The 27,949-nt window shown below is 38.5% G+C and overlaps 1 protein-coding gene and 1 pseudogene across 1 annotated transcript; one reads left to right on the top strand and one right to left on the bottom strand.

The window, feature by feature from the left end:
- The first annotated feature begins 472 nt into the window (after nucleotides 1-472).
- Sgo2b (shugoshin 2B) lies at nucleotides 473-27,949 on the top strand. The gene is made up of 8 exons (NM_001195687.1): nucleotides 473-705; nucleotides 9,421-9,546; nucleotides 11,464-11,639; nucleotides 12,542-12,619; nucleotides 14,190-14,275; nucleotides 21,147-21,388; nucleotides 23,553-26,177; nucleotides 27,777-27,949. The coding sequence occupies exons 2-8, from the start codon at nucleotides 9,423-9,425 to the stop codon at nucleotides 27,947-27,949; spliced, it is 3,504 nt and encodes a 1,167-aa protein (NP_001182616.1). The 5' UTR covers nucleotides 473-705; nucleotides 9,421-9,422.
- On the bottom strand, nucleotides 19,280-20,492 carry Gm35713 (annotated as a pseudogene).

The following is a 27,949-nucleotide window of genomic DNA, read 5'->3' as shown; positions in this document are numbered from 1 at the left end:
GGATTAGAGCAGTTTTTAAAAATCCTTTCTCAAAATTATATATATATATATATATATAATAAATATATACACACACACACACACACACATACATACATCACGATTGGAGGGCAAGGGTGCAGAAACCAGATTCAGACAAGTAATCTCACAGTGAGCAACACAAAGTCCTGAGAAGGTCTTGAGATGCCTGTCAACCCTTAGGGTGTCAGACTTATCCATGGCGTCGCCTTTTCTGTTAGAGCTGGTGGAGATGGCTATCACAGGTTCAGAGAGGCACTGAGAACCTTCTCCGGCAGCGGCAGCGGCAGCGGGTAGCATCCCGGCTCGGCTCAGGGAGCACCACTCAGAGCTTACAGGGCATCCCGCCTCTTACATCTTTCACCTATGTGCTGCCTTCTCTGAATCTGATTGGCTGGAGAGGCTACTGCTGTCTCCCGCTGAGTTTAAACCTGACTCCTAGGCTTCGGGAATTGTCGAGGTCCTCAGGCAAGTGTGGGCACCCACAGCTGAAGGGGTCGCCAGGCTGCGGGGATAGCGAGGCCTGCGGAGCCCGAACCCTTCTCAGCAGCTACTCCTGGCACCTCCTGCAGCGGCTTGGAGGGCCCGGACGCTGAGGCCGGACGCGGTGCTGGCTTTGGATCAGGGCGCTAACCTCTGTTCTGCCTTTGAGCTCCTAGCTGGGCAGACGGTCACAGTAGCTTTCAGGTCAGTATTGGGAGGGAAAGGGATCTAGGTCCCCGTGACCAGGTCTGAAAAGGCTGCTTGCGTGTAGATACGGATGCTATCTCCAGGCAGGGCCTCTGCCTAGCTTGTTTAGAACAGAACTAAAAGCTTGGCTCAGATCTGGGTATTGGGAGCTGACACTTAAGGAATAGAGAGGCGCTATAAGCTAGGGGATGGCATGGCGGGGGGGGGGGGGGGGTCCACGGGAGGGAGGAAAGGAGAGTTGTTCCATCAGGGTCTGTTTATTTCCCCGCCCTGGGAAGTGGGGTCAGAGGATAAGAAGAGGTCACAGCAGAAGATCTGCCACACAGCTGTGGATGAGTCTGGGGCATTTGAAGTAGGGAAATTTGAAGATCTGCAGTTAGCCTCCTTGCTTCTCTGCTCAGATTGCGAGGTGAAAACCAGCATTTAGCCTACCTACTTCCCTGCAGTTTTACGTTTTCCTTTGGGCAAAACTTCAGAAAAATTGAACTTTAATGTTGAAATGTTGGGAGGAAACTTCCTCCCTGTTGCAGAAATTCATCCCCCAAGCCATCTTCTGTCAATTGCTTGACACCTTTCTTTCCACATCTGCTTAATGCTTTCAAACATGACCATTTTAACATGGGGCAGATTGTTTTCTACTGAAAAGTCCTTTCATGTCTTCACATTTATTTACTTAATTTTACCTGTAATTCATTTTTTACACTCCATATTCTATTCCCCGCCCCTCCCCACCCTTCAACTGCTCCACATTCCACACCTCCTCCACACCCCACCCCACCCCATCTCCACGTGGATACCCCCACCCCAGCTGACCTCTAAACTCCCTGGGGCCTCCAGCCTCTTGAGGGTTAGGTGCATCATCTCTGAATGAACACAGACCTGGAAGTCCTCTACTGTATGTGTGTTGGGGGTCTCATATCAGCTGGTGTATGCTGCCTGGTTGGTGGTCCAGTGTTTGAGAGATCTCCAGGGTCCAGATTAATTGAGACTGCTGGTCCTCCTACAGGATCATCCTTCTCCTCAGCTTCTCCCAGCCTTTCCCTAATCAAACAACAGGGGGCAGCTGCTTCTGTCCATTGGTTGGGTGCAAATATCTGCTTCTGATTCTTTCAACTGCTTGGATCTTTCAGGGTGCAGTCATGATAGGTCCCTTTTTGTGAGCGATCCATAGCCTCAGTAATAGTGTCAGGTCTTGGGACCTCCCCTTGAGCTGGATCCCACTTTGGGCCTGTTGCTGGACCTTCTTTTCTGTAGGCTCCTCTCCATTTCCATCCCTGCAATTCTTTCAGACAGATACAATTATGGGTCAGAGGTATGGCTATGGGATAACAACCCCATCCCTCACTTCCTGCTGGAGGTGGACTCTATAAATTCCCTCTCCCTACTGTCAGGCATTTCATCAAAGGTCCATCCCTGTGAGTCCTGGTAGTTTCTCACCTCCCATCTGGTGCATTCCAGTCCCCCAACCTCCTATTTCCTGAGGTTGCTTGTTTCCATTCTTTCTGCTGGCCCTCAGGGCTTCAGTCCTCTTCCCTCACCCAATACCAGATCAGGTTCCCCTCTCCCCCTCCCTACTCCCCCCCCCACACACTTTCCCTCCCAAGTCCTCCCTTCCCTCCCCACTTATGATTGCTTTCTTCTCTCTCCCACGTGGGACTGAGGCACCCTCACTTGGGCACTTCAGCTTGTTGAGCCTTTTGAATTCTGTGGACTATACCTTGTGTATTCTGTATTTTCTTTTTTCTTTTCTTTTCTTTTCTTTTCTTTTTTTTTCTCTTTCTTTTCTTTCTTTCTTTCTTTCTTTCTTTCTTTCTTTCTTTCTTTCTTTTTCTAATATCCACTTATTAGTGAGTACATACCATGCATGCCCTTTTGGATGCATGTCTGAGTCACCTCACTCAGGATATTTTCTAGTTCCATCCATTTGCCTGCAAAAGTCTGGATAGCCTCCTTAATAGCTGAGTAGTATTCCATTGCGTAATTGAACCACATTTTCTGTATCCATTCTTTTGTCTTGGGACATCTATGTTGTTTCCAGCTTGTGGCTATCACAAGTAAGGCTGCTATGAACATAGTGTAACTTGTGCCCCTGTGGGATGGTGGGGCATCTTTTGGGTATATTCCCAAGAGTGGTATAGCTGGGTCTGAAGGTAGATCTATTTCCAATTTTCTCAGGAACCTCCAGATTGATTTCCAGAGTGATTGTACCAGTTTGCAATCCTATCAGCAATGGAGGAGTGTTCCTCTTTCTCCACATCCTATCCAACATGTGTTGTCACCTGAGGTTTTGATCTTAGCCATTATGACTGATGTAAGGTGGAATCTCAGGGTCATTTTGATTTGCATTTCTCTGATCAGTAAGGACTTTGAACATTTCTTTAGGTGCTTCTCAGCCATTTGAGAGATTCCTCAGTTATGAATTCTCGGTTTAGTTCTATACCCCATTTTTTTTTTGTTTAGGTTGTTTGGTTTTTTGGTGATTAACTTCTTGAGTTCTTTATGTATTTCGGATATTAGCCCTCTATTGGATGTGAGGTTAGTGAAGAGATTTTTTCCAATCTGTAGGTTGCCGATATGTCTTATTGACTATGTGCTTTGCCTTACAGAAGCTTTCCAGTTGTATGAGGTCCCATTTATCAGTTCTTGATCTTAAGAGCATGATCCATTAAAGTTCTGTTTAGGAAATTTCCCCCCTGTTCCAATGTTCAAGGCTCTTTCCCACTTTCTCTTCTATTAGATTCAGTGTATCTGGTTTTATGTTGAGGTCCTTAATCTGCTTGGACTTGAGCTTTGTGCAAGGTGACAAATATAGGTCTTTTTTCATTCTTCTACATACCGACAGCCAGTTAAGACAGCACTGTTTATTGAAGATGCATTATTTTTTCCATTGTATATTTTTGGTGTTTTTGTCAAAGATCAAGTGTGCATAAGTGTGTAGTTCTATTTTTGGGTCTTCAATTTTATTCCATTGATCAACATGTCCATCTCTGTACCAATACCATGTAGTTTTTATCACTATTGCTTTGTAGTAAAGCTTGAGTTCAGGGATGGTGATTCCCCCAGCTGTTCTTTTATTGTTAAGAATTGTTCTCATGATTCTTGCCTTTTCAGATGAATTTGAGAATTGCTCTTTTCATGTCTTTGAAGACTTGTGTTTGGATTTTGATGGGAATTATATTGAATCTATATATTGCCTTTGGTAGGAAGGCCATTTTTACTATGTTAATTCTGCCAATCTATGAGCAAGGAAGATCTTTCCGTTTTCTGAGATGTTCTTTAATTTCTTTCTTGACTTGAAATTATTGTCATTCAGGTCTTTAACTTGTTTGGTTAGAGTTACCCCAAGATATTTTATACTATTAGTGGCTATTGTGAAGGGAATTGTTTCTCTAATTTCTTGACCTGTTTATCCTTTGTATAAAGGGAGGCTACTAACTTCTTTGAGTTAATTTTATATCCCACCACTTTGCTGGGTTGTTTATCAGCTGAAGAAGCTCTCTGGTAGAGGTTTTGGGGTCAGTTATGTATATTATCATATCATCTGCAAATAGTGATACCTTCACTTCTTCTTTACCAATTTGCACCCCCTTGATCTCTTTTTATTGTCTTATTGTTCTAGCTAACACTTCCAGTACTATATTGAATAGATATAAGGAGAGTGGGCATCCTGTCTTTTCCCGGATTTCAGTAGGATTGTTGCAAGTATGTCTCCATTTAACTTGATATCTGCTGTTGGTTTGCAGTAAATTGCTTTTATTATGTTTAAGTATGGGCCTTGAATTCCTGATCTCTCCAATTCTTTTAGCATGAAGGAGTGTTTTAGTTTGTCAAATTTTTTTTTTTTCTGTACCTAAGGAGATGATCATGTGATTTTTTTTCTTTGAGTTTGCTTATATAGTGGATTACATTAATGGATTTTTGTATATTAAACCAACCTTGCATCCTTGGCATGAAGCCCACTTGATCATGGTGAATGATCGTTTTGATGTGTTATTGGATTCAGTTTGCAAGAATTTTTTTGAGTATTTTTGCATCATTATTCATAAGCAAGATTGCTCTGAAGTTCTCTTTTTTGTTTGGGTCCTTGTGCAGTTTAGGTATCAGAGTAATTGTGGCTTCATAGAATGAGTTAGGTAGTATTCCTTCTGTTTCTATTTTATGGAATAGTTTGAGGAGAATTGGTATCTAGTCTTCTTTGAAGGTCTGAAAGAATTCTGCACTAAATCCATCTGGCCCTGGCTTTTTTTTTTTTTTTTTTTTTTTTTTTGGTTTGGAGGTTTTTAAAGACTTCTTCTATTTACTTGTGTGATATGGGCTTGTTTAGATAGTTTATCTGCTCTTGATTTAACTGTAGTATGTGACATATGTCTAGAAAACCATCCATTTCATCTAGATTTTCCAGTTTTGTTGAGTATAGACTTTTATAGTAGGATCTGATAATTTTTTGGTTTTGCTGATTCTTTGTATTGCTTTCTTTGTTTCTATTGGGTTGATTTTGTCCCTGACTTTGACTATTTCCTGCCTTCTACTCCTCTTGGGTGAGTTTTCTTCTTTTTGTACAAGAGCTCTCAGGTGTGCTGATAAGTTCTTTACCAGGGCACTTAGTGCTATGAACTTTCCTCTTAGTTCTGCTTTCATTGTGTCCCAAAGGTTTGGGTGTGATGTGTCAACGTTTTCATTAAATTCCAGGAAGTCACCATTGCATACACTAGCAAGCCTTTGTTGCAAGGACGGTGATATAGCTGTCCCTTGTGAGACCAGGCCGGGGCCTAGCAAACACAGAAGTGGATGCTCACAGTCAACTATTGGATGGATCACAGGGCCCCCAAAGGAGGAGCTAGAGAAAGTATCCAAGGAGCTAAAGAGATCTGCAACCCTATCGGAGGAACAACATTATGAACTAACCAGTACCCCAGAGCTCTTGACTCTAGCTGCATATGTATCAAAAGATGACCTAGTCGGCCATCACTGGAAAGAGAGGCCCATTGGTCAGGCAAACGTTATATGCCCCAGTACAGGGGAATGCCAGGGCCAAAAAATGGGAATGGGTGGGTAGGGGAGGGGGGAGACTTTTGGGATAGCATTGGAAATGTAATTGAAGAAAATACGTAATAAAAAAAATTCAAAAAAAAAACTAAATATGAAAAAAAAATTTCCAGGAAGTCTTTAATTTCTTTCTTTATTTCTTCCCTGACCAACTTATCACTGAGTAAAGAATTGTTCAGTTTCCCCATGTAAGTGAGCTTTCTGTAGTATTTCCTATTATTGAAGACCAGCCTTAGGCCATGGTGATCTGATAGGATGCACAGTATTATTTCAATCTTCTTGTATCTATTGAGGGTTGTTTTGTAACCAACTATGTGATTTATTTTGGGGAAGGTATCATGAGGTGCTGAGAAGAAGGTGTATTCTTTTGCTTTAGGGTGAAATGTTTTGTAAATATCTGTTAAATCCACTTGGTTCATAACCTCTCTTAGTTTCACTCTATCTCTGTTTAGTTTCTGTTTCAATGACCTGTCCATTGGTGAGAGTGGGATAGTGAAATCTCCCACTATTATTGTGTGGGGTTCAATGTGTGTTTTGAGTTTTAGTAAAGTTTCTCTTATGGATTTGGGTGCTCTTGCATTTGAGGCATAGATGTTCAGAATTGAGACTTTCTCTTGGTGGATTTTCCCCTTGATGAGTATGAAGTAACCTTCTTCATCACACTTGATAACTTTTGGTTGAAAGTCTATTTTATTGGATATTAGAATGGCAACTCCTGCTTGTTTCCTGGAACCATTTGCTTGGAAGACCTTTTCCCATCCTATTACTTTGAGATAGTGCCTGTCTTTGTTGTTGAGGTGTGTTTCATGTATGCACCAAATGCTGGATCTTGTTTGGGTATCTAGTCTGTTAGCTTATGTCTTTTTATAGGTGAGTTGCGTCCACTAATATTGAGAGATATTAAAAAGAGATGACAGTTGGTTCATGCTATGTTTGTATTTGTAGGTGGTTTTATGTGCTGTGGCTCTCTGCTTTTGACTTTGTTGGGAGATGCTTAATATCTTGTTCTTCTTTGGTGCAAGTATCTTCCTTGTGTTAGACTTTTCCTTCCAGGATCCTCTGTAAGGCTAAGGCTGGGTTGGTAGATCGATACTATTTGAATTTAGTTTTGTCCTGGTATATTTTGTTCTCTCCATCTGTGTTGATTGGGAGTTTTGCTGGCTATAGTAGCCTGGGCTGGCATTTGTATTGTCTTAGAGTCTACATGACCTCTGACCAGGCTCTTCTGGCTTTCATAGTCTCTCTTCAGAAGTCTGGTATAATTCTGATAGGTCTGCCTTTGTATATTACTTGGCCTTTTCCCCTTGCAGCTTTTAATATTCTTTCTTTGCTCTGTGCATTTAATGTTTTGATAATTATGCAATGAGAAGATTTTTTTTCTGGTCCCATTTATTTGGTTTTCTACAGACTTCTTGTACCTGTATGCCCATCTCTTTCTTTAGGTTGGGGAGGTTTTCTTCTATGATTTTGTTGAAGACATTTTCATATCCTTTCAGCTGGGAATCTTTGTTCTCCTTCATTCCAATTATTCTTAGATTTGCTCTTTTCATTGTGTCTTGAATTTCTTGGATGCTTTGGGTTAGGAGATTTTTATGTTTTGAATTTTCTTTGACAGTTGAGTCCTACCCTATCCTCCACACCTGAGATTTTCTCTTCATTCTCTTGTATTCTGTTGATAATACTTACATCAGTAATTCCTGACATCTTTCCTAGGTTCTCCATTTTCAGGTTTGCTTTCATTCGTGTTTTCTTTATTGTTTCTACTTCCACAATTAAGTCTTGGAGATCACTTTATTAAATTCCTTCACCTGTTTGTCTGTGTTTTCCTGTATTTCTTTCAGTGAGTTATTGATATCCTCCATAAAGGACTCTATTATGTTTATGAGATAGGATTTTAGGACAGATTCCTGATTTTCAGGTGTGTTGGTGTATTCAGGGCTTGCTGTGTTGGGAGAACTGGGTTCTGGTGATACCCATATATTTTGGCTTCTGTTGCTTATGGTCTTGTGCTTGCCTTTCACCATCTGAATATCCCTGGTGTTTTTTGAGCTGGATGACTGTATGGAGTCTTCCACTTTTGTCCCTGGGTTGCTTCAGGTCTCCTTTTAGGCTTGTGGCCCTGGCTGTATCAGACCAACTGTGGGGACTTCCAACTGTGGGCTCTTCACAGAGGCAGAAAAGGTGCTGATCTGTTGCCCTGGCTGCAGTAGATCTCCTGGGGAGTCTTCAGAATGTTAGGTCTTCTGTGTAGTAGTCAAGCTGTTGTCCAACTGCCCTGAATGCAGCCGAGCCTCAACTTCTCTGAGAGCAGCAGATCCTCAACTGCTCTTAGTGCAGAGGGTGCTGTAGGATGGATTGGGATATGGAACCTTCATAGGAGCAGACCAACTAGGGGTCTGGCCCAGCAGCAAGGACCAGGTGGAAGGGGTGGAAAGGATAGAGGGAAGAGGAGTGGTATTTGGGAGGGGGGGGTGGGTGATGGGTCCTGAGTCCACCCAGGCTCCCAGCAGGAGCTCTGAGACTCTGGGTGGGACTAGTAGTCTGCCCCAGCAGCAAGGACCAGAAGAAAGCTCATATTTATTTCTATCAGAAATGTTTATCCAAGAAGCTGCTATGTGCAAGGCACTAAGAGGCTTTAAGAGTTCAGCAGAAAACAAATTTGACAGAAACTTGTGTCTGTCAGTCAGCATTGCCCAATCTCTGCTCTTCTCCATGAAGATGCTTGTGATGGCATTATGGATGCCTAGATAAATGAGAATCTTATCGTTGGATCCTTACATTAAATCTACAGACTGTGTATAGATTGAGAATTGTAAGTACCTGACTAGGTCACTTTGTAACCTACTATAGGACTGATTACAGGATGTGAAGAATGGGAGGGTGGTTAGGGTGAGGAAGATAAAGATAATGTGGAACCTAGGGGACATGAGTAGAATAATGAGATTGTTCTGTGAACTCAAAGCAAGGAGCAGAGTGGCTTGTGGAGGGAATGTAGGTTTGGGGAGTTGACTCCATTCAAGCACATAGCTCAGCAGCAGCATCTGCACCCCAGTGAAGATTTTTCTGATCTGTTTTCTGCCCAGGTAGTGTTAACACTTCTTTAACATCTTGTATGTTAAAGTTATTGTTCTTGTCATACTGTTTAATTATTTATCTCCCTGTTTCTATTACATTGTTAACCAGTGTAGATCATAAATCTAGACTTAACTATGCTTATAATTTCCTATCTTTCCAGCCCTCTTCCACTCCTTGAATGAGTCATTTCTTTTGTGCTTCCATGAAGGTCCACTTACCTCCCTAAGGTTATACTTTGGCATAGTAACAGAACAGTATCTGTCTCACACTGGACTTTTCCTTCCATGACAGCAGGGACCTTATCCTGTCATCTGCTGGTAGCCCATTGTGTCCAGTAGGAATGTAGATTTAATACAGGTTTGAACGGAAAAACAAAAGTATTTACCTTCTTAGAATACACTAATTATCCTGATCATATAAATTTGTATCTTGAGATTTTTATGCAAAGGGCTTTACAAATACTTATGTAGACAGTGGATTTTAAGTCATGGTGGTTGGGCTTTAGAATGGATCTTTACCAGTTTTTACTCTTATTAATCAGTACTATACTCTTCCATCCCCACCCCATCCTTTCTTTTCCTTTCACTTTAGAAATGGAGTACCCAGGGATAGAAGTTGACGCTGTTACCTCTGGAATTCAGAGACGTGTGAAGGACCGAATTGCAAAGACAAAGTTGAGTGTTTCTCTTGCTTCAAAGATCAAAACAAAACTATTCAGTAAGTACCTACTTTAGTTTAGCAAATATGGAAAAACTACTAAAATGACTACTTTGTTAGCTGGTACTTTTTCTGTTTGATCTTTTCTGTCTGTGACTTTCAGCTATTCTGCTGAATGGTTTTTGCTAATCTTCCCTTGGTGATAGCTGACCTGTAAGCAGCCCATGGCTGGCCTGTCCCCAGGCAGCTCCCTCTCAGCTTGCAAAGATAATACCAATATGGCTTCTCTAGAAAAGAGCAAAATAGAGTAAGAGATTTGCTCTGCATTCTGTGGCTGTCAGGTGATAAGTCATGTAGAAATGCTTTGCCAAGATCAGGTATGGTTGTACATGATTTTATATATGCCAGAGTACACCAAGAAAGCACTACACACTTTGAAGATGAGATTTTTATGAATCTCAGCAGTAAGGTGTTAGGAAGGCAAACAGACAAATAAAACCTCAAACAACAAAAACAAGAAGAAAAACAAAAACAAACAAACAAACAAACAAACAAAAAACCCATGAAGATGGGAAACTCTCCAGGATAAACTTTTATTGCTCTCAAAAATTATCTCAATGTTTTATGTCCATGTTGGCTACACTGGGGAATGTACTGTCTGCCTGCTGATGTTACATCCATTACTTACGACAGAGCCAAAATGTCTAAGTATCTTTAAATCAGGGCATTGCACCTACCAGGATCTGTAGGTAAATCTGAATTAGCCAGCTTTCTACAATGGTTATTTTCTGCTTCATTAGTCAGGACCATTTGGAAAACAGCAGGAAAATGTTATTTTAGATTTTGGATGTCCTAACCGGTTGTGGTCTGTTTCTATTGAGTATGCCAAGGAGAGCAGTGAAAGTACTCTCTACCAAAGATAAAGTCTGTTACGGATTCTTTCTTTCTTTCTTTCTTTCTTTCTTTCTTTCTTTCTTTCTTTCTTTCTTTCTTTCTCTCTCTCTCTCTCTCTCTCTCTCTTTCTTTCTTTCTTTCTTGCATTTTTTATTGTTACTTTTACTTTTGTACAGTCCAACTATTGCCCCACTTTTCTTTCTTTCTTTTTTTTTTAGATGCAAAAAATGTTTCTCTGAATACTTAAAAAGGTTATATTTAACAAAAATTATTTTAGTAAGATATGTTAGCGCAGGCCTATAATTTTAGCACTCAAGAGACCAAGTGTGTGTGTGTGTGTGTGTGTGTGTGTGTGTGTGTGTGTGTTTGTGTTACTATGGAGTAAGTATGTTATTGGCATGTAGTAGCTCTAAATTCAAATTATGAAAATATAATTATGATTTAATCATACTAGAGAACATAATACTCTTAAGGTGAGTTTAATCATTTACTCCTCACCAAAATATCTTTGCTACGTTTCAGTAACAATTTAAATCCTAGTAACATAGATTGCAGTCACTTACTACAAAAGGTATAATCATTTGGGTAGAAGTGAAGAGCCCACTGGTCCTAGAGAATTAGTCCTTTCATTTGAAGTTTAGGAAATGGCATTTGGGAGCAGAGGCAATTTTAGGGAGTTGTGGAGCCACAGAAACTTGTGCAAACATTTCAGATTGTCTACCCTACCTACTGTGGGGTCATTGTCCCTCCTTGCCTCCAGTCAAGGTGGGGAGGGCAGAAATGGCTGAGTATCACTGCTATTCTGTGGCTGCTTTGTCTGAAGGGCTCCACTCACTTGGTCACAGCTGCATGCCTCTCCACTTTTGTTTTCTCTCTAGCTTTTCTTTCTTCACTTTTAAGATCTGGGCACATTTTTTTCTCTCTCTAAACTGTACTTATATCATCCTCATTTCCAACTGTCACTTGATGTCTATAAAGTAAACTGTATTTTTTTCTGAAATAATATTACTAAGGAATGTGAGATTTTATTAAAGAAATATAAGGTATAAGTTGAGTGTTAACTTTTTAAAAATATTTTTGCAGACAATTCTTCTATGTTCAGGATCTCTCTAAAGCACAACAACAGAGCACTAGCGCGGGCCCTTAGTAAAGAGAAAGAGAACTCTCGAAAAATTACTACCGAAAAGATGCAATTACAGAAAGAAGTAGAGAAACTGAATTTTGAGAATACCTTTCTTCGCTTAAAGCTAAATAACTTGGTATGGAAATTGTATTGTTTTGGACTCTCCATTAAAATGGAATCTTTTAACTACATTACTGTAGAAACTCTAAAAATGTTTCTTAAATTTTAGTTGTTGTAGAGAATTATTCAATGTCAGTATGCTGTGTAAAGTCTATACTAAAGGATAGACACCTCTTGGGGATAGAATAGACATCTTAAATCTTGCTCTAAATGCATGCTATGTGTACCATAAACCAGTTTAACACCATGATTAACATTTGCTTGCTCACCATAGGCAAAACTTGGCCCATTCATACATTTTTAAATGGTAAGTATAATTCCTCTAAATAATTGAAAGAGTCTGCACAATATTTCTGTTCTCCTTTAATCTTGCATTTCTTTGGCTACAAACCAAATAGAATTGAGGAGATTGTCCTTTCTTAGGTTGTTCATTTTAGGTCTAAAATGAGTAGAAATTGGTTTAAAATGGGAAAAATGGCCTGTAATACTTTGGTTTAATTCATATTACTGACCAACTATGTTTGTTTTCCATGTGATATACGGTTATGCGAAAACAGAAATATATCAAAAATTGATAACTAGTGTCATATGTTCAGTGTATCTGTGTGTTCATGGCTATTCTGACTGAACACTAGTGTAGCTTTTGAGCGTAATGTGATCTCAGTTGAAAACAGTCACCAGTTATGATTTCATTTCTGTAATCCCAGTAGTTAGAAGCTGAGGCAAGAGTTTGCCACTAACAGTCTCCACTGTGTAGTTCTAGACCACCTGGGGTTACAGTGTGAGAACTTGCCTCAAAAATAAGAATAGAATCAAAACATTTTTTAATTCAAGTCTTCTTACAATGATGGTAGCTATAAATGTATCATGACAAATTTCAAACCTTAGTTAAAAGAAGTCTTTATTTTACATGCACAGAATGAGAAGCTTAAAGAGATAGAATCACATGTGGCCAATAATTTGTTAGCTGCAATTGAAACGAGCAGTCTTTCTGAGGTAAGTGAATTCATGTGAGTAGGGACATTTTTTTTTTTTTTTAGCAATACTAAAAAGAGTTGAGATTAAATAGCATCAGGGTGTAAGATATTCAAATGTGCAAAGAACTAATAATAATCATGTAGAATGCATCTTCTTCATAATTGGTTATTGAAATTATTTCATTAAAATCTAATTTTGATTTAAAATAATAGATTAAATTTGATTTAAAATAATAGATTAAATTTCTCTTTGGAACATGACCCACCCAAAGGATTTAGAAACAAAGTCTTAGTAGAATGGAACATTTCAAGTTAGAAAAGAACTTATTTTAAAATAAAAAGAATCAAAAAATCATTGGTGTGAAAATAGGTAGATCCTATTTTATACCAGTATAAATTCTAGATCATTTAAAATATTGACACAAAATAAAGCACAGACACACCTAAGAGTCATTATCATCCATACACGAGTCAGGGGAAAGTTTTGCTGTTCTTCTGCGCCTGACCTAAGGAAGACCTTGCCATTCCTGTGGGCTGAGGCCCTGTCCCTCATGTCAGTGATACACATTCTCCTCCATACCCTTACCCATTGAGCCATTTCCTACTGTTAGCCACATGGGTTGTCTTTTGCTGTTACCTTGATGTCAGTGTAGAGTACTTTTCTCTCTTATATCATTATATTTGTTTCTCTTCTGGATTATATTGTGTCAGTATGCAGAAAGCTTATTATAATTCCTCTTGAAAGCACCAACAAAAGCACATTCTCCTCAGGCACTGTCTCATTCATACTTTTATACTTTTTCAGAGACTTACTGCCACGTTCTCCTTTCTTTTGATTCACACTTCTAGACTTCTACATCACTATGGTGTTTCTGTAAGCCACCAGTGGTACTAGGGTGACCAGATCCCAGAGGCAGCTGTTGCTGATCTTAGGACTCTCAGGACACTGTTCTCACTAAGAGCCTTCCCCTCCTGTCTGCCTGTTCTTTCAGCCTGGTTTTTTGGTTTCCTTCCCTAACTGCTAAGTTTCAGAGAGCCCAAGACTTAGTTATTAGATTTCTCTTTTCTGTCTATACTCATTCTTGTTAGGAAATTTTACCAGTTTTTGTTTTAATTACTAACCTAAACTGATAACTTCCAAATGTCTGTTTCCACACTAAATAACACATATCTACATATAGACATGAACAACTTATATATAATTATAACTGTGTTGTATATATATATTAGTGTATATCTTTGTATATATACACTAATATATTATAATTATAGAAAGTTTTGAAGAATTACTTAACAAGAATATCAGGAGTGATTATCACTGTAAAGTATGATGAAGGATGAACTATTTTAATCTTATCTTTATACTATAATTATTTACCACTTAAAGCCCAAAGTAAAGGCTGGGTAGTTCAGTGGTAGAATAGTTAGGTGGCATGAATGGGGCCCTGAGTTATTCTTCAGAAATACACACATACAGTTCAAGAATTTTGTTCTGTTTCTGTTAGTATCCTGGTATATTTGCTATTTTAATGGCAAGTCTAATAAAATAGATTATTTCTTACAATTTTCTTTGTTTTACTAAAAAATAGTTCCATCAAAGTTCTTCTTTCCTGTCAGCTAACAAGAAACAAAGGCGGAGTAATCAATGCAAGTCTGCACATCTTCCATATGAAAGGTAACTGTTTAAAGCTTGGTTAAGAATTGGCTTATGTGTTTGTGCCTTAGAACATGAGAGATTGGTCTTTGAGTGGTTTTATTTACTCACATTCTAAAAACAGAAAAAAACAATTAGAGATAATAACTTATAAATAAATAATGTGTAATGTTGCTTTGTTGAGTTAAACATTTCATAGACTTCTATTGTATACTTCAGTTTAGTACACCTTTAGTTACCTGGGCTAGATTGACACTGGCTCAGAGCACAGACTGAATAAAATAGTCAGTGTTCTCTGTCAGCCCCTAGCTGTGCTGCTATGGTGGAAATAGGAATCCTGTGTGGTGTCTTGTTAAGGCTGGCTCTTCAGGACTCTGAGGACAACTAAGTAGATTGTAGTAGTTGCTACTTTTAATTACATTTCTTCTGGCCTTTTTTCTTGCTGAGCAAATCTGATTAACTCTTTCCACCTTTAATATTATGTATACTGTCCTAATCTGTGAGATTAACTCTCATTTTGGCTATTCTCTTGTCTAAAGTCTCTTTCCTTTTTTGATTGACTTGGTTACAAGTCATCAAAGCATACCCAGTTTCAAATTTGACATATTAAACAGTAAACCCTGAGGCTGAGAGATGTGAAATGACTTAAGCAGTGACTGGAATCTTTCCATCTACTTAATAAGTTTAATGTGTTTGTTTTAAGTGTATACAGTCTATGGATATTACATAATGTATATGTAGACATGAATTGCCTAAGTGTAAAGATCTTGTATTTGTGTAGATATATGCATGTGTATATTCCAATGCATAGCAGAAAATTAGAACGTTCCTTAAGTAAGCATTAGTAGTGATTGTCCATTGGGTAGTTTGGTTAAGGGGGAAATTTTGCACTTCAGTAAAAACATTAAATAAGTAGAGGCATATTTCATATATGAAATACTGTCTTTACTACAGGAGGGGAAGAACCCTCGGATCATGCCATTTATGTCAGTTTCTATTTATTTCAGTTTGTTCTATTTTATTTATGTACAATCTATATTGCCACTATTTTGTACCAGTACATTTTATTATTGCATTTTTTAAAGTAGTGAGTTGTATTATCTTATATCTTTATATTTCCAAGAACACTTTGGGTGTGTAGTGGTGCAGACTTGTAATTCCAGTGTTTGGGAGGCTGATGCAGTAAAATCTCTAAAAATTTGAAGCCAGCCTGGGCTACATAATGATTTCCAGGCCATGTTTGGCTACACAGGTAGACCCTATCTCAATAAACAAGCCAGAAAACCACATCAGGCATATTTGTCTGCCATACAAAAAAATTCATTATGTCCTTTAATGAGATTTTTGTTTGAAATATTTTATACACATTAAAGGTAGGTTTTTCACACATAAACAGCATTATATGACCTTATCCAGAAGACCCTAAAGGACAAAAGTTACCAAGGATCTCAGATATATCCCTGTAGCTTCCTCCCTGATCATCACCCAATGCCTGCCTACCCAAGGATTCTGACCTTAAAACAGCATCCATCAATTTTGCGTGATTCCTCTAGTGATAAAAAAGTACTTTTAAAAATGTGACTTTTGCTTATCATTGTTTGTAGGAGTTATCTATATCATAGCTGTAAGTCTTCCTCGTTGCTATGAAGTATGCCACTGCATCTCTATTCTGCCATTCTGCTGTGCTTCCAGCTCTGATCTGTTACAAATAAGGCCGCCACGTAGAGAGATATAGGTATCTCCTGCTTGGTGAATAAATCCACATTCTATTTGGTATAGACTACCAAATTGTTCTTGGAGTATGGCCCTAGCAGCAGTGTGTGAGCATTCCTGTCCTATATCCTTAGTGTGTAGTGGTGTTAAATTTAAGTTTTTACCTTTACTTCTCTGATGACAAATGAAGTTAAATACTTGCTCATATGTATTCTTTTGAGTAGTATTAATTTTTACTTTGTGTATCACAAGTGTTTTTCTCTGGCTCTCATCTTTTCTTTTTTGTTTCCTTGGGATATTTAGCTGAACAGTTCTTTATAAAGCCCAGTTTGTACTGATGAAATTGGACAGGAAAATTCCTGCAACACTCTCACAATGTTCTGATTAATACTTTCTGTGGCCCTTTATTAATCTTTACTGTTTACAAAGTCATTATTCTGTTTCCTACCAAAAGTGTATTATTTTCTGTTGGTGTTCAGGAATTGCCACATAGACCATGTGAGCACTGATCTCAGTTAAGCAAGAATATTTTATTGAACATACATCCCAAGACTAATTGATTTGGCCATAAAAAAAGGACTTGGGAGCCTAATTATGGTACTAGTCTGTTAGCGCAAGCTTTTTATAAGAAAAACCAAATTCAGTAGGTCAGAAGGGTAGAGGCAGCAGACATTTTGGTCAACTTGACAAAGTATTATCAGCTGACATTTAAGTTGATTGATCCTAAGAGAGGTAAGAGGGGTGGTGAATGGATGGTGAACAGGGGAGTTTCAGAGCATTAAGCTAACATAGCATAAGTAATGCAACTATAGTGTTATGGCTTTTTGGGAGAATTTTTCAGTGTCAACTATGGATAATTCTGGAAAGTAAAGTCTGAGAACTTGAACTTAATTTCACCTTATGAACAAAATGGAGACTGAATACAAAATGTAGTTATGTTAAAAGAAGTGAGCTTCAACACTTCCCTTTTACATTGTTGTTTTAAAAATTATTGGCCTGGAAAGATGGCTTAGCGGTTAAGAGCATGGTCTGCCCTTCAAGAGGTCCTGAGTTCAATTCCCAGCAACTATGTGGTGGCTCACAGCCATCTATAGTGAAATCTAGGGCCCTCTTCTGGCATGAAGGTATACATGCAGATACTCATACATTAAATAAAAAACTTAAATTATTCTTTATTGTTATTATCATTACTGTTATTACATGCATGATGGGGATGGAAAGGCACTTGCATGTGCCATAGCATATGTTTGATGGCCAGAGGATAACTTCATGAAGTTAGCTCTCTCCTTTGATCTTCACATGGGTCCCTAGGGATTGAAGTTAGGTATCCAGCCTTGTATAGTAGGTGCTTTACCTACTCATCCATCACATCAGCTTCCCTACACCATTTAGATCTTCAGCCTACTTAGATTTTTGGGTATGTTGTGAGGGAAGGCTGCCTTAGTTAGGGTTCTACTGCTGTGAACAGACACTGTGACCAAGGCAACTCTTATAAGGATAACATTTAGTTGAGGCGAGCTTGCAGGTTCTAAGGTTCAGTCCATTATCATCAAGGTGGGAATATGGCAGCATCTAGGCTGGCATGGTGCAGAAGTTGCTGAGAGTTCTACATCTTCACCTGAAGGCTGCTAGAAGACTGGCTTCCAGGCAGCTAGAATGAGGGTCTTAAAGCCCACACCCACAGTGACACACCTACTCCAGCAAGGCCACACCTTCTAATAGTGCCACTCTCAGGTCTAGGCTTATAGAAACTATTACAGTGGATCAGGGTTGTTATTGTTGTTTTGTTTTTTAGTGTGGAAATTTAATTGGCTTTGCACTATTTATCGAAAACACTATCCTTTCCTTACCTAACGACTATTTCATCTGTATCATAATGAACTGACTGGATGGATATGTAAGAGTCTGTTTCTGAACTCATGGTTCTTGTATGTGGGTACTGTCACTACCATGCTGTGTAAATGATTAATTTTCACATAAGTCTTATTGTTTCAGTCTGTGTCTCTTCATTCTTTTCATTTCTCAATATTAGTATGACTATTTTGGTCCTTTGCACTTCATAAGTAGTCTAGCAATTTGCCACAACCCCCCCCAACACACACACACACACACACACACACACACACACACACACACACACAGGGATAGTTGGACAATTTACTAGGCATTGCAGGATAATTTGATCACACTATGAACTCTGAGATTATGTTATTTACTGGAAAAACCTGTTTCTAGTAGTGGTGTGGCTCAGCCCTAACACACATATTCAAGAAGTTTCTGCTTATTGTAAACATGACTATATAAAGTCAACCATAGGTCAAGTGCAAGCAACCAGTTGACAAGAAGTGAACATAGGAAAACACCATAGAGAGTAAGAGGAAGTCAGGAGGACAGATAGAGAGATGGACAGGAAGTAGAAGGGAGGGACATTCAGTTTGAAGGGTTTTTGAGATATAGTGGAACATCAACTAAGGAAAGAGATGAGGTGAGTGCTCTCTCTGCCTCTCTGAGCTATCTGACTTCTGGTTCCCAAGTCTTTATTTGTAAAGATGAAACATCTGACATTCTGTTAATAAACAATAACTGAGAATATGTTCAGTTTGAGGAAAATAGAAATTTTATATAACAGTTTCATCTATAAGCACACTGTACCACTTGGTCTACTTAGCTATTACGTGTTTTCTTCTGTTTTGTAGGTTATTTTATACAAAGTTATTCCATATGCTAGGATCTTTCCAACTTGCTTGATATTTTAGTGTTGTATTGAATGAATTCCTTTGTTTTGATTGTTTGAGCCAAGATTTTCATGTAGCTGAGGCTGCCCTTTAATCACTTTTACTCTGTCTCCACTTCTGGAATGCTGGGGTTACAGGCTTGTTTCAGAACACTTGATGCAGTTGCTTCTTAAATTATGTTTTCTTCTTGATGTTAGCTTGCAAAAATATAATTAATTTTTAGATACTGTCCTGTTTCCAGTGAACTTGTTAATTCTAACAGCTATCTCTTTGAATTTTCTATTAATATACTTTTGTTATTTGTATATAAGAACCATTTTCTTTCCCCTTTGCAAGCCATTTTTCTTACTTTATTGCAATCACTACTTGTTCAAAGTTGGAAAAGTCATAAGAGGCATTCTTTTAAAAATTTTTTTTTTTAGACCTGTTGGTGGTTCTGCATAAACAATTCCTTCCAGGGTGATAGGACTTAGCCACAGTGCCGCAGCCAGGCAATACACTGACATCCCCAACAGCTCAGTTTGAATACAGCATGTCAAACTGCCCTTGGCCAGCAGAGGAGGGCAGGCTCCAGCAGTCAGTTCTCTAGGGGTGCATAGTTCAGCAGTTTCCCAATCAGGTCCACGTGTGCCAGCAGCATGCGGCGGCAGCAGTAGTGCTTTAGACCCAGAGCGTCCAGGGCATCCCCCTCGGTGTACCCGGCCTGCAGCAGACCCAGGTAGGTTTCCCATTTGTGGTGACAGTCTTCCCACAGGTGAAGCAGAACACTGGGATGATCTCGGCAGCATCTGGTGTGCAGGCTGCTGGCAGCAGTTTTTCCAACAACAGGCATTCTGCGCTTCCACTGTTAGGTATGATGTGAACGCTTGGATTTTCTAGAGCTTGTCAGATTAATAAAGTTCCAGGATGAGACAAAATATCACAAGTTCAAGGCAAACTAAAAGCTTAGGAGAAGTTATCTAAGCCCACAGTTTGTTTTCATTCCTTCATTCTTTATTATTGTGTATATGTGCATGTATATGGTGGGTGAGTGTGAGTATAGATGTGCCTCAGAATGTGTAAGAGGTCAGAGGACAACGTTTAATGGTCATTTTTTTCCCTTCCACTGTGGGTTCTAGGGATCAAATCCAGGTCCCCAGACTTGTATGGCAACCACTTTTACCCAATAGACTTTCTCACTGGCCCAAAGCCTATAGTTTTTGTTTGTTTGTTTTTGTTTTGTTTTGTTTTTTTCTGATCAAAACCTTTTTCATAACATTCCATTTCTCTTGCTAAAATTTAGACATTCAGATCTCTTATTTCTTGGTCAGGTTTTTACCTTTTCTTTAAAGAATCCTTCCATTTCTATTTTTCAGTCATCTAAAGTGTCATTTATATAGAGTCAAGGGCAGTCGGTCTGCACAATAAGACTGTCTCAGAAAAAGAAAGGTCAAAAACTCATTGCTGAGAGTTTCTTGCTGAATAGCTATTGAATTAATCATGTAGGTTTTCTTTTTCTGCTATTGAAAAGATACTCCTTTGTTAGTATAATGAATTCTTAATTTTTTCTATTCATATAATAAAATACAATGAATTGGTTAATTACTAATAGTAATATATATCATTGCTAATTATATATGTATATCATATGTATACAAACACATGATGTGTGTGTGGGGTGCAAATACATGGCATATCGGCGAAGATTAGAAAACAACTTGGTGGAATCTGTTTCCACTTTTACATGGGTCCTAGGAATTGAACCCAGGTCATCAGGATTTCCAAGGCAAATACCTCATCTGCTGAGCCATGTCTCTCTATGATCTATTTTAGAATTCCTTCTCTGCATCACAAAATTATTATTGTTGCTTTAAAGGTGTATTACATATGTGTTATAATGAAAATATTAATTTTCTTTTCTTGCAATTATTTTTCAGGTTTAGGTATTTCAGTTGTGCTGACTGATAAACATTCCGTTCTAATTCAGGAAGCAAATTAAAAGTGGCATTATTTTTTTTTAAGAGCTTAAGAAAAGTTACCTTAGCCTATAGCTTTCATGCGGAGAGGTTTTGAGAATATGCTATTTTTTTTAAAAATTATTATGTGTGTGTGTATAAGGATGTGCATGTATGTGAGGGCAGATGCTTGTGGAGACTAGAGGCTGATCCTCTCAGGGCTGAAGTTAAAAGTAGTTGTGAGCTGCCCAGTATAGGAGGTAGTAGCAAACTCAGGTCCTTAGGAAGAGTAGTACATGCTCATAGCTGCTAGGCCACCTCTCCAGTCCCTATCCCATTTCTTTAATAATCCCTATGTTATATTTGTCATGTTTTTACATGTTCTTCAAATAATTTTTCAATTTTTTTCTAAAAGGTCAGACTATTGGTACAAGTATAATGATACCTTTTTCTTTCAATGTAATTTTTGTAAAACACAGAATTTCTTATTTCATTCTCCCTTGCCTTTAGGGTTCTATTAACTTCAGAAAATGATGATGATGATGATGATGGTGCTGATGATAAATGGAATACAAAGTGTAGCAACAGAATTATATCAAAGACCTCACCTGATACTACTTCTTTGGTATCAAGACAACCTTTATCCTTACATCAATGTAATTTGGAATTATTCCTTCCTAAAGAAGGTAATCAGAAAACATGTGGTTCAGGTCATTCAGAACATACTTCAAGTGTTGATGTACTTCCTAATGGTAAGATTGTTTTTAAAACTTTATGTAGCCTTTCTTAAGGGCAACAATGTACAAACAGTTTATCCTTTAGATAGATCTCTTGTATAGGTAACTTGTACTTGCTAACTTCTACCATTTAAAACTACTGGTGAAAATTTCAACTTGAAGTAAATGTCCAGACAAATGTCAGATTCATGGACACCTAATACTGTTAGTCTAGAAGCGGTCTTCAAAAATGAGCAGGACTAAGCTTTCCATTTTGCTTAGCTTGTAATTTGAAAATGCCATTACATTTATATGTTTAGTTTCATTTCCTTTTCATGGATATGAAAAAATGTTCATCTAGGTGAATACAGTGATTTTTTTTCAAGGTCATAACCAATTAGTGATTATGATGGTTAGTTTTGATTTTTCAAGCTGACATAGTCTAGAATCATCTGGAAAGAGAATCTCAATGAGAGATAGTCTAGATCAAGTTTGCCTGTGAACATGACTGTGGAGAATTATCTTGATTTTACTGAGTTGGGAAGCGTTGTCCACTGTGGGTGGTACCATTTCCTTGGCAGGAGATTCTTAACTATTTAAGAGTGAAGAAGGCAAACTGAGTACAAGCTTCTATCATTCATTGCTCTCTTCTCAAGACTCTGAGTGTGGGTGGCTATCTGCTTCAAATTCCTGCCACTTTGATTTCCTTGCAATGATGAGCTGTAGCCCAGAACTGTGAACCAAATAAATTCTCCTTTAAGGTTCTATTGTCTGTATTTTACCAGAGCAACAGAAATGAAAATATCATAGTGCTAATGAACTTGAGTAATGACTTAGTAAGAAAACATAATAAAACTTAATTTTATTACACGGTCTTCCTAATTGATAATCCTGTAATGTAGTCTATAGCTTATGCATTGGTTAAATATTAACAAACTAGAATACAGAAACTTAATTTGCCATGGACCGGTGCTCAACAGGCCCTCCTCAATCCCTGCTAATCAAGGTCTTGGACAGATAGGCATAGAGTGGGTGGGAATAGGGGTGACAAACAGATGGAACATGAGAGAGTGTATTGAATCTGAGTGTAATGTGTCAAATCGAGCATCAAACTTTTTATATAGAAGAATAACAAGAAACCAGGCCAACATATCTGCTAAGTTACAGTGACATAAAACAAAAGGAATGCATACATCAAAAGATGGTGGGGAACAGGCCCTGTTTACCACTTAGAATGGAGACAGATGTAATGCTAGTCTATTGCTAAATTCACCACCAGGGGTTCTTAGTAAATGCCTGATTATGTGTTCCTTTGGGCCTAGTGAAGAAAATTGTCCCAGGGAGATTCCCTAACTCTTTCACGGTTACCCCACCCATTCTTATTCGCTAGGCCATTGTGTATTCCCTTGTTTGGGTGAGACTAAGTAATCACTCTGCTGACTAGCCCTGAGCTATTCTAGCTCCATTCTTTGTAATGCCTAATTAGTTTCACTTCTCTACTAGAAGTAAATCTGAATGTTACTGAATAGGTAACCTTCTCACTGAATTCTTACTGAATTCCAAGACCTTCAGCTTCAAGGATTTTCTAGGACTTTGGAACACTGGTGGAGGCTCACCTATGTCAGAATTCAATCTTTAAAGGCACTTATAATAAAACAATACTGAAAGAGAGCATACACCATACTAACTTGGGGATAGGGTTTGAGTATATGGGCTATGAGAATGCCAAGATTCCAGGAGGCTGAGTTTCCTTGAAACTCTTTGCCTCTTTTGACTGCCTCCAGGCCTTTCAACCTAGACAGGCAGACTTCACTGGAGTGGGTGTAGCACTAAATGTTAAGCTCAGAGCACAGTGTTTTTCTTTCCACAGTCTTAGGTATCCTCCCCACCAGCGTTACTATTATTATTTGAGGCCATGGTCTCCTTCAGCTCTAGAAGTAGGAATTAATGGCTCTATTATAGTATATACCCATTCCAGTCTTGGGGTGGGGGCTGAGTGAATGCTCAGTAGTATGCATTTCTCATGGATTTAGATGTAAAATGTGACCTGTGAGTACTCCAGTTAGTCTAACTAATTTTTATTAGCATGAATTCTGAATAAGGGTCTGAGAAGAACAGAAGTTCTCTCTGTGAAACAGCTAAGTATCTGCTTTGTTTACTATAGATTATTACGTATTTTTTGTTTTTCTTTATTTTGTAGAGAGCCATTGTCACTCAGATCAAAGTCCTCAGAGTTCTCCGAGTGAGATGAAAACTGGTCCATCTCCCAACCTTAGAAGGGGAGAAAAATTAACACTTAAAAATATTACTCAGAGGAAGAAGTGTGTGTCTTCAACTGTAGACATACTGTATGTGTCAGATTTAGAAAACCAATCAATATCAAGTCCAGGATCAAATTGGAATAATGAGATAAATGGCCATACCAATGAAACCAGTAATAACACACAAAGAAATACCGAGTGTTTTCTTGGCTTACCTTCTGAATCTTCCAGTGAGCCTTATGTAAAGCGCATGGAGCAAGTGCAGAAAACTGACAACTTTCATTTTCATAACACTGTGTCTGAAGCCGCTGATGTGGAGTTAACTGCTACTGATGTAGGCAAGATTGTAATAGTTTCAAAGAGCAATAAAAATCAAATTAAGAAAAAGGCAGATTGTAGAAAGGAGACTTTCAGAAAAGTGAAAGGTGCAAGCTCTGATAAAAAGAGAGAAAGCTCAAAGAGAGAATGTAAAGATGGTTCAGAAGTAGGTGCTGAAAAAGAGACTGATGAAAGCAGAGCAAAAAGAGGCTCTGGTGTCCTGGATGGCAGAGGGGATTCAGAAGAGCCAAACTGTATTTCCAGTACTGAGCAGCCATCTCAGGTAAACACGCAAAAGAAAATAACCCCCCAGAACAGCTCAGATCAGGAGAACATTCAAAATAAAAAGAGGAGGCGAACATATATGCTAGATGAGCAAGAGGAAGCAAACCCTTTCTCCAGACATTCAGTCAAATTCCTTCAAGATGGTAAATTTGACCTGTGTCAGAAAACCCTACATCATAATTTAAGTAACCCTTCTCGACAGACATTTGTGATTCATAAATCAGAAAAAGGTAACTTATTTCCAAATCAAGAAGATAAGGACACCATTTCTGAAAGCCTAGAAGTTACAAATGAATTTCATACAGCTGATCATTCCATCAGAGAAAATGTATGTGACCATGAGGCTCAGACAACATTGGGCTTGAGAAAGTCTGTCAATGCTCAACAAAATCTAACAAAGAAGACTAAGCAGAAAATAAATCGAGGAACAAAAATAGTTTCTAGCATGAAACAAATATATGAGGACAATGATAAAGATATGCACTTCCTAGAAAAAGGCAACTTTCCCTTCCAAACCCAAGCAGATAAAGTAACCACCAGTGGAAGTCTAGAAGCTACAGAAGAATTTGATACACCTCTTTTCTTCACAAGAGTTAATGGAAGCTTGCGAGACTGTGAGACCCAGAATGTTATGGATCTGCACAAGCAAATTACTGGTATATACCCTGCTCAGAATGAGTCTCAAATGAGCAAAAATCCTAGGCAGAAAGTAAATCGCAAGACAGCAGTAATTTCTGGAGTGAATTGTTTTAGTAGTGACAAAGGTGTTCATTGTTCAGAAAAGGATAAGTCTTTCTTGCTACAAAAGGATAAAGACATTCTTGGAACCTTAAAAGACTTAAGTGAGTCTGATATGCCTGCTCTTTGTAACCAAGATAGTGCAGAGCCATATAAGTCTGAAATGCTCTTGGGGTTGAAAAAACATGACCATGATATGCAGCCTGCTTGTCAAGGTGATTCAAAAGTAGATAAGAAGCTTAGAAAACAGGCAAATCGAAAGACAGAAATAATTTCTAAAATCACCCAAATACATGACAATGATGGAGGAAGTGCACATGACCCACTAAATAAGAAGCTCGGTCAGAAGGTTAATATATCAGATATCATTTCTCAAATGAACCAACTATATGAGACTACTATTGAAGATGGGAATGGCTTTAAAAGCTCTGTCAAAGATTGCCAAGGTGTTATAAGTTGTGACTTGGGGGAAATCAACAGTAATAAAAAGGAAAATTATGATCCAATTCAAGATCCTTGCACACTGGTTAAAAAAACAAAGAGAAAGGGATCGTGTAACTCAGGGAGCAGTTTGGCAGGAGATAAGAACAGGTGTAGTCTGCGGTTAACAGATTCTTCCCAGGTGTCGGTCACCTTAGACTCTGGCTTAAGACACCATCCAAACGAAGCAGATACTAGTCCTGGAGAGTGGACTAACCTGCCAAAGAAGCAGAAACCAATCGTTGTGAGTTCACCGGGAGATGCCTTCTCTGTGAGTGCGGGAAAAGCAAGAAGCAACCCAGCCAAAGCAGTTAGTGAAATGACATCCAAATTAAAGAAAAGAAAGACTCATCTAGGTTGTTCTCCTGAAACCCATGGACCAGTGGAGATAACACCCAACACTGACCTCACTAAGGCTGTTGACTCCCAACAGACTGAGAAGGAGAACTATTTGGAAAAGGAGAACTATTTGGAGAATGAGAAAATTGCCAAGAGGAAGCCAGACTTCTGTATGAAGGTGTTGAAACCTTTATCTCAGACATGTTCATCTAATATAAAGAATTCTTCCTTGGACAGTATGTGTAAGAGTTCGCTACCTTTGAGTATTTCTTCTAGTAAAAACCTGATGCTGGAAGAAAGTTCTTCCCTGGAGAGTACATGCATCTTTCAAGTTGGTGATGATGCACGTGAGAAGATAACGGCAGGCACTCATAATCCCCACAGAACACAAAAGTCTAGACCAGGTAGGCCAGAGTTTTAGAACTGTATTCTTTTCACATAACCAGTGATGTATTTTCAATTGAAACAGGCATTTTAGTGAAAATTTTAAGATAGTATGAATATCATCATCTATAGAAACAGAAGTGAAATTTTGTACATTGAGAAGGTAACAGATTATCTTGGGCATTTGAAATATAAAACCTGAGTTAGCCTTTACTATAAAGTTATCTAATAATGGCTTTAGGCAGATAAGGCCTCTCTTTATGTGTTTGGAGGAAATTAAATGTTTTAAATGAATGTATAGGGAATTGTATTGAATTTATTCTACTGAAGACAAGTTTTATAAGAGTGGGGCTCAGTCCAGCAGCTTATATTTAATGGGATCAGAAAAATGTAAGGTTAACAGATACAGTATGTGGTAAATGGTTTTAAAAGCAGACACTAAGCTAAGAATGTATAGCTAGAAATTTTGATTACAGGAAATTGCAAAGATATCAAGTAGGTAACATTTTAGATTAATGGATAAGCAAGATTTTTAGCATTAGTGTCTACTTTTGTTTAACTGATTATTAAAATAATAGTTATTATAAATAATCAAAATCAGAGGAGAAAACTCACTAAAACGGCAATCACCATTTACCATATGTACATGGACTTGAATTTGTGAATCTTTAAACACATTCTTGAAATCATATTTCTAAAATACCAGTTCTCCCACTTATTTCTCAGTGTTCAGTCATGGGGATTTCCTTTGTCATCAGAGATTTTATAACATGAGACATTCTTATTTAGAAGCGTTTCTACTTGAAACCACCCTTTCACTGTGTCTATAGAACACTAGAATTTTGATGCCTAGGCTAATCTAGATAAAAGGGACCCAAAGTAGAAGAACCCCCAAGAGTCTGTGTAGTAGGTATGTTAAAGGAATAACATATCTTTGCTTGTCTCATAATGGCTTTCACACACGGAGTAACCAGATCTGTATGTTTTGAAATGATTGTGCAGAGGTTGGTGTAGGTGATGAAGAGTTGAGCCATAAAGAGCTTTTGTGATTTCAGAGACAAAACATTCAAGACCTTTTTGTTGGTGTCCTAGATAGTTTTCTGCCAGCTTGACACAAGGTAGAGTCAATTGCGGTGAAGGACTGTCCGCTGAGAAATGCCTCTTGTAGGCAAATCCTGTAAAGCATTTTCCAGATTAGTGATTGACGTGGAAAGGCCCTGCCCACTCTGAGTGGAGCTGTCCTTTGGCTGCTGGTCCTGGAATCTATAAGAAAGCAGAATGGTCGGTAAGCAGCACCCTCCATGTCCCCTGCATCAGCTGCTGCCTCTAGGTTTCTGCCTTGATTTCCTTCTGTGACGGACTGTGCTGTGGAACTGAGAGTGAAGGAAACCCTTTCCTCTCCTAGTTGCTTTCGATCATGGACTTTATCACAGCGATGAAAACCCCAAGTAATGTCTTACAGTTGGTTTATTTTACATTTTAGCTCCTCTTTCTCTCAAAATTGAATTTTTTAAGTTTTAAAATTTGATCCCTTTGAACGGTAAACTTTATTGACCTCATACTTATTTCCATATCTTTACATATGCTTGTACAAATATTTGTGAAAATATTATTTTTAGGTAGCAGAACGTCCCTGGTCTTGGTGGATACCAGTTCTGTTTCGAGTAACACTGCTAACCCTGAGAATGAGTCAGAAGAGCAGTCTTCACCCCCGAGGAGAAGGAAAAGACAGTGCGCCCCTCTCAATCTGACAGAGCCGAGCCTTAAAAGGCAAGTGTGGCAGCGTTGTTAA

Source organism: Mus musculus, chromosome 8 (genome assembly GCF_000001635.26).
Source record: "Mus musculus strain C57BL/6J chromosome 8, GRCm38.p6 C57BL/6J".
Lineage (NCBI taxonomy): Eukaryota > Metazoa > Chordata > Mammalia > Rodentia > Muridae > Mus > Mus musculus.
This window is presented reverse-complemented; position numbering and strand designations above follow the sequence as displayed.

Excerpts from the sequence above, each read along its gene's own strand:
- Sgo2b (NM_001195687.1), top strand. The coding sequence starts at position 9,423 with ATGGAGTACCCAGGGATAGAAGTTGACGCTGTTACCTCTGGAATTCAG. Across the intron at positions 11,640-12,541 it reads GCTTAAAGCTAAATAACTTG|AATGAGAAGCTTAAAGAGAT; the intron begins GTATGGAAATTG and ends TTACATGCACAG. Across the intron at positions 26,178-27,776 it reads AACACAAAAGTCTAGACCAG|GTAGCAGAACGTCCCTGGTC; the intron begins GTAGGCCAGAGT and ends TATTATTTTTAG.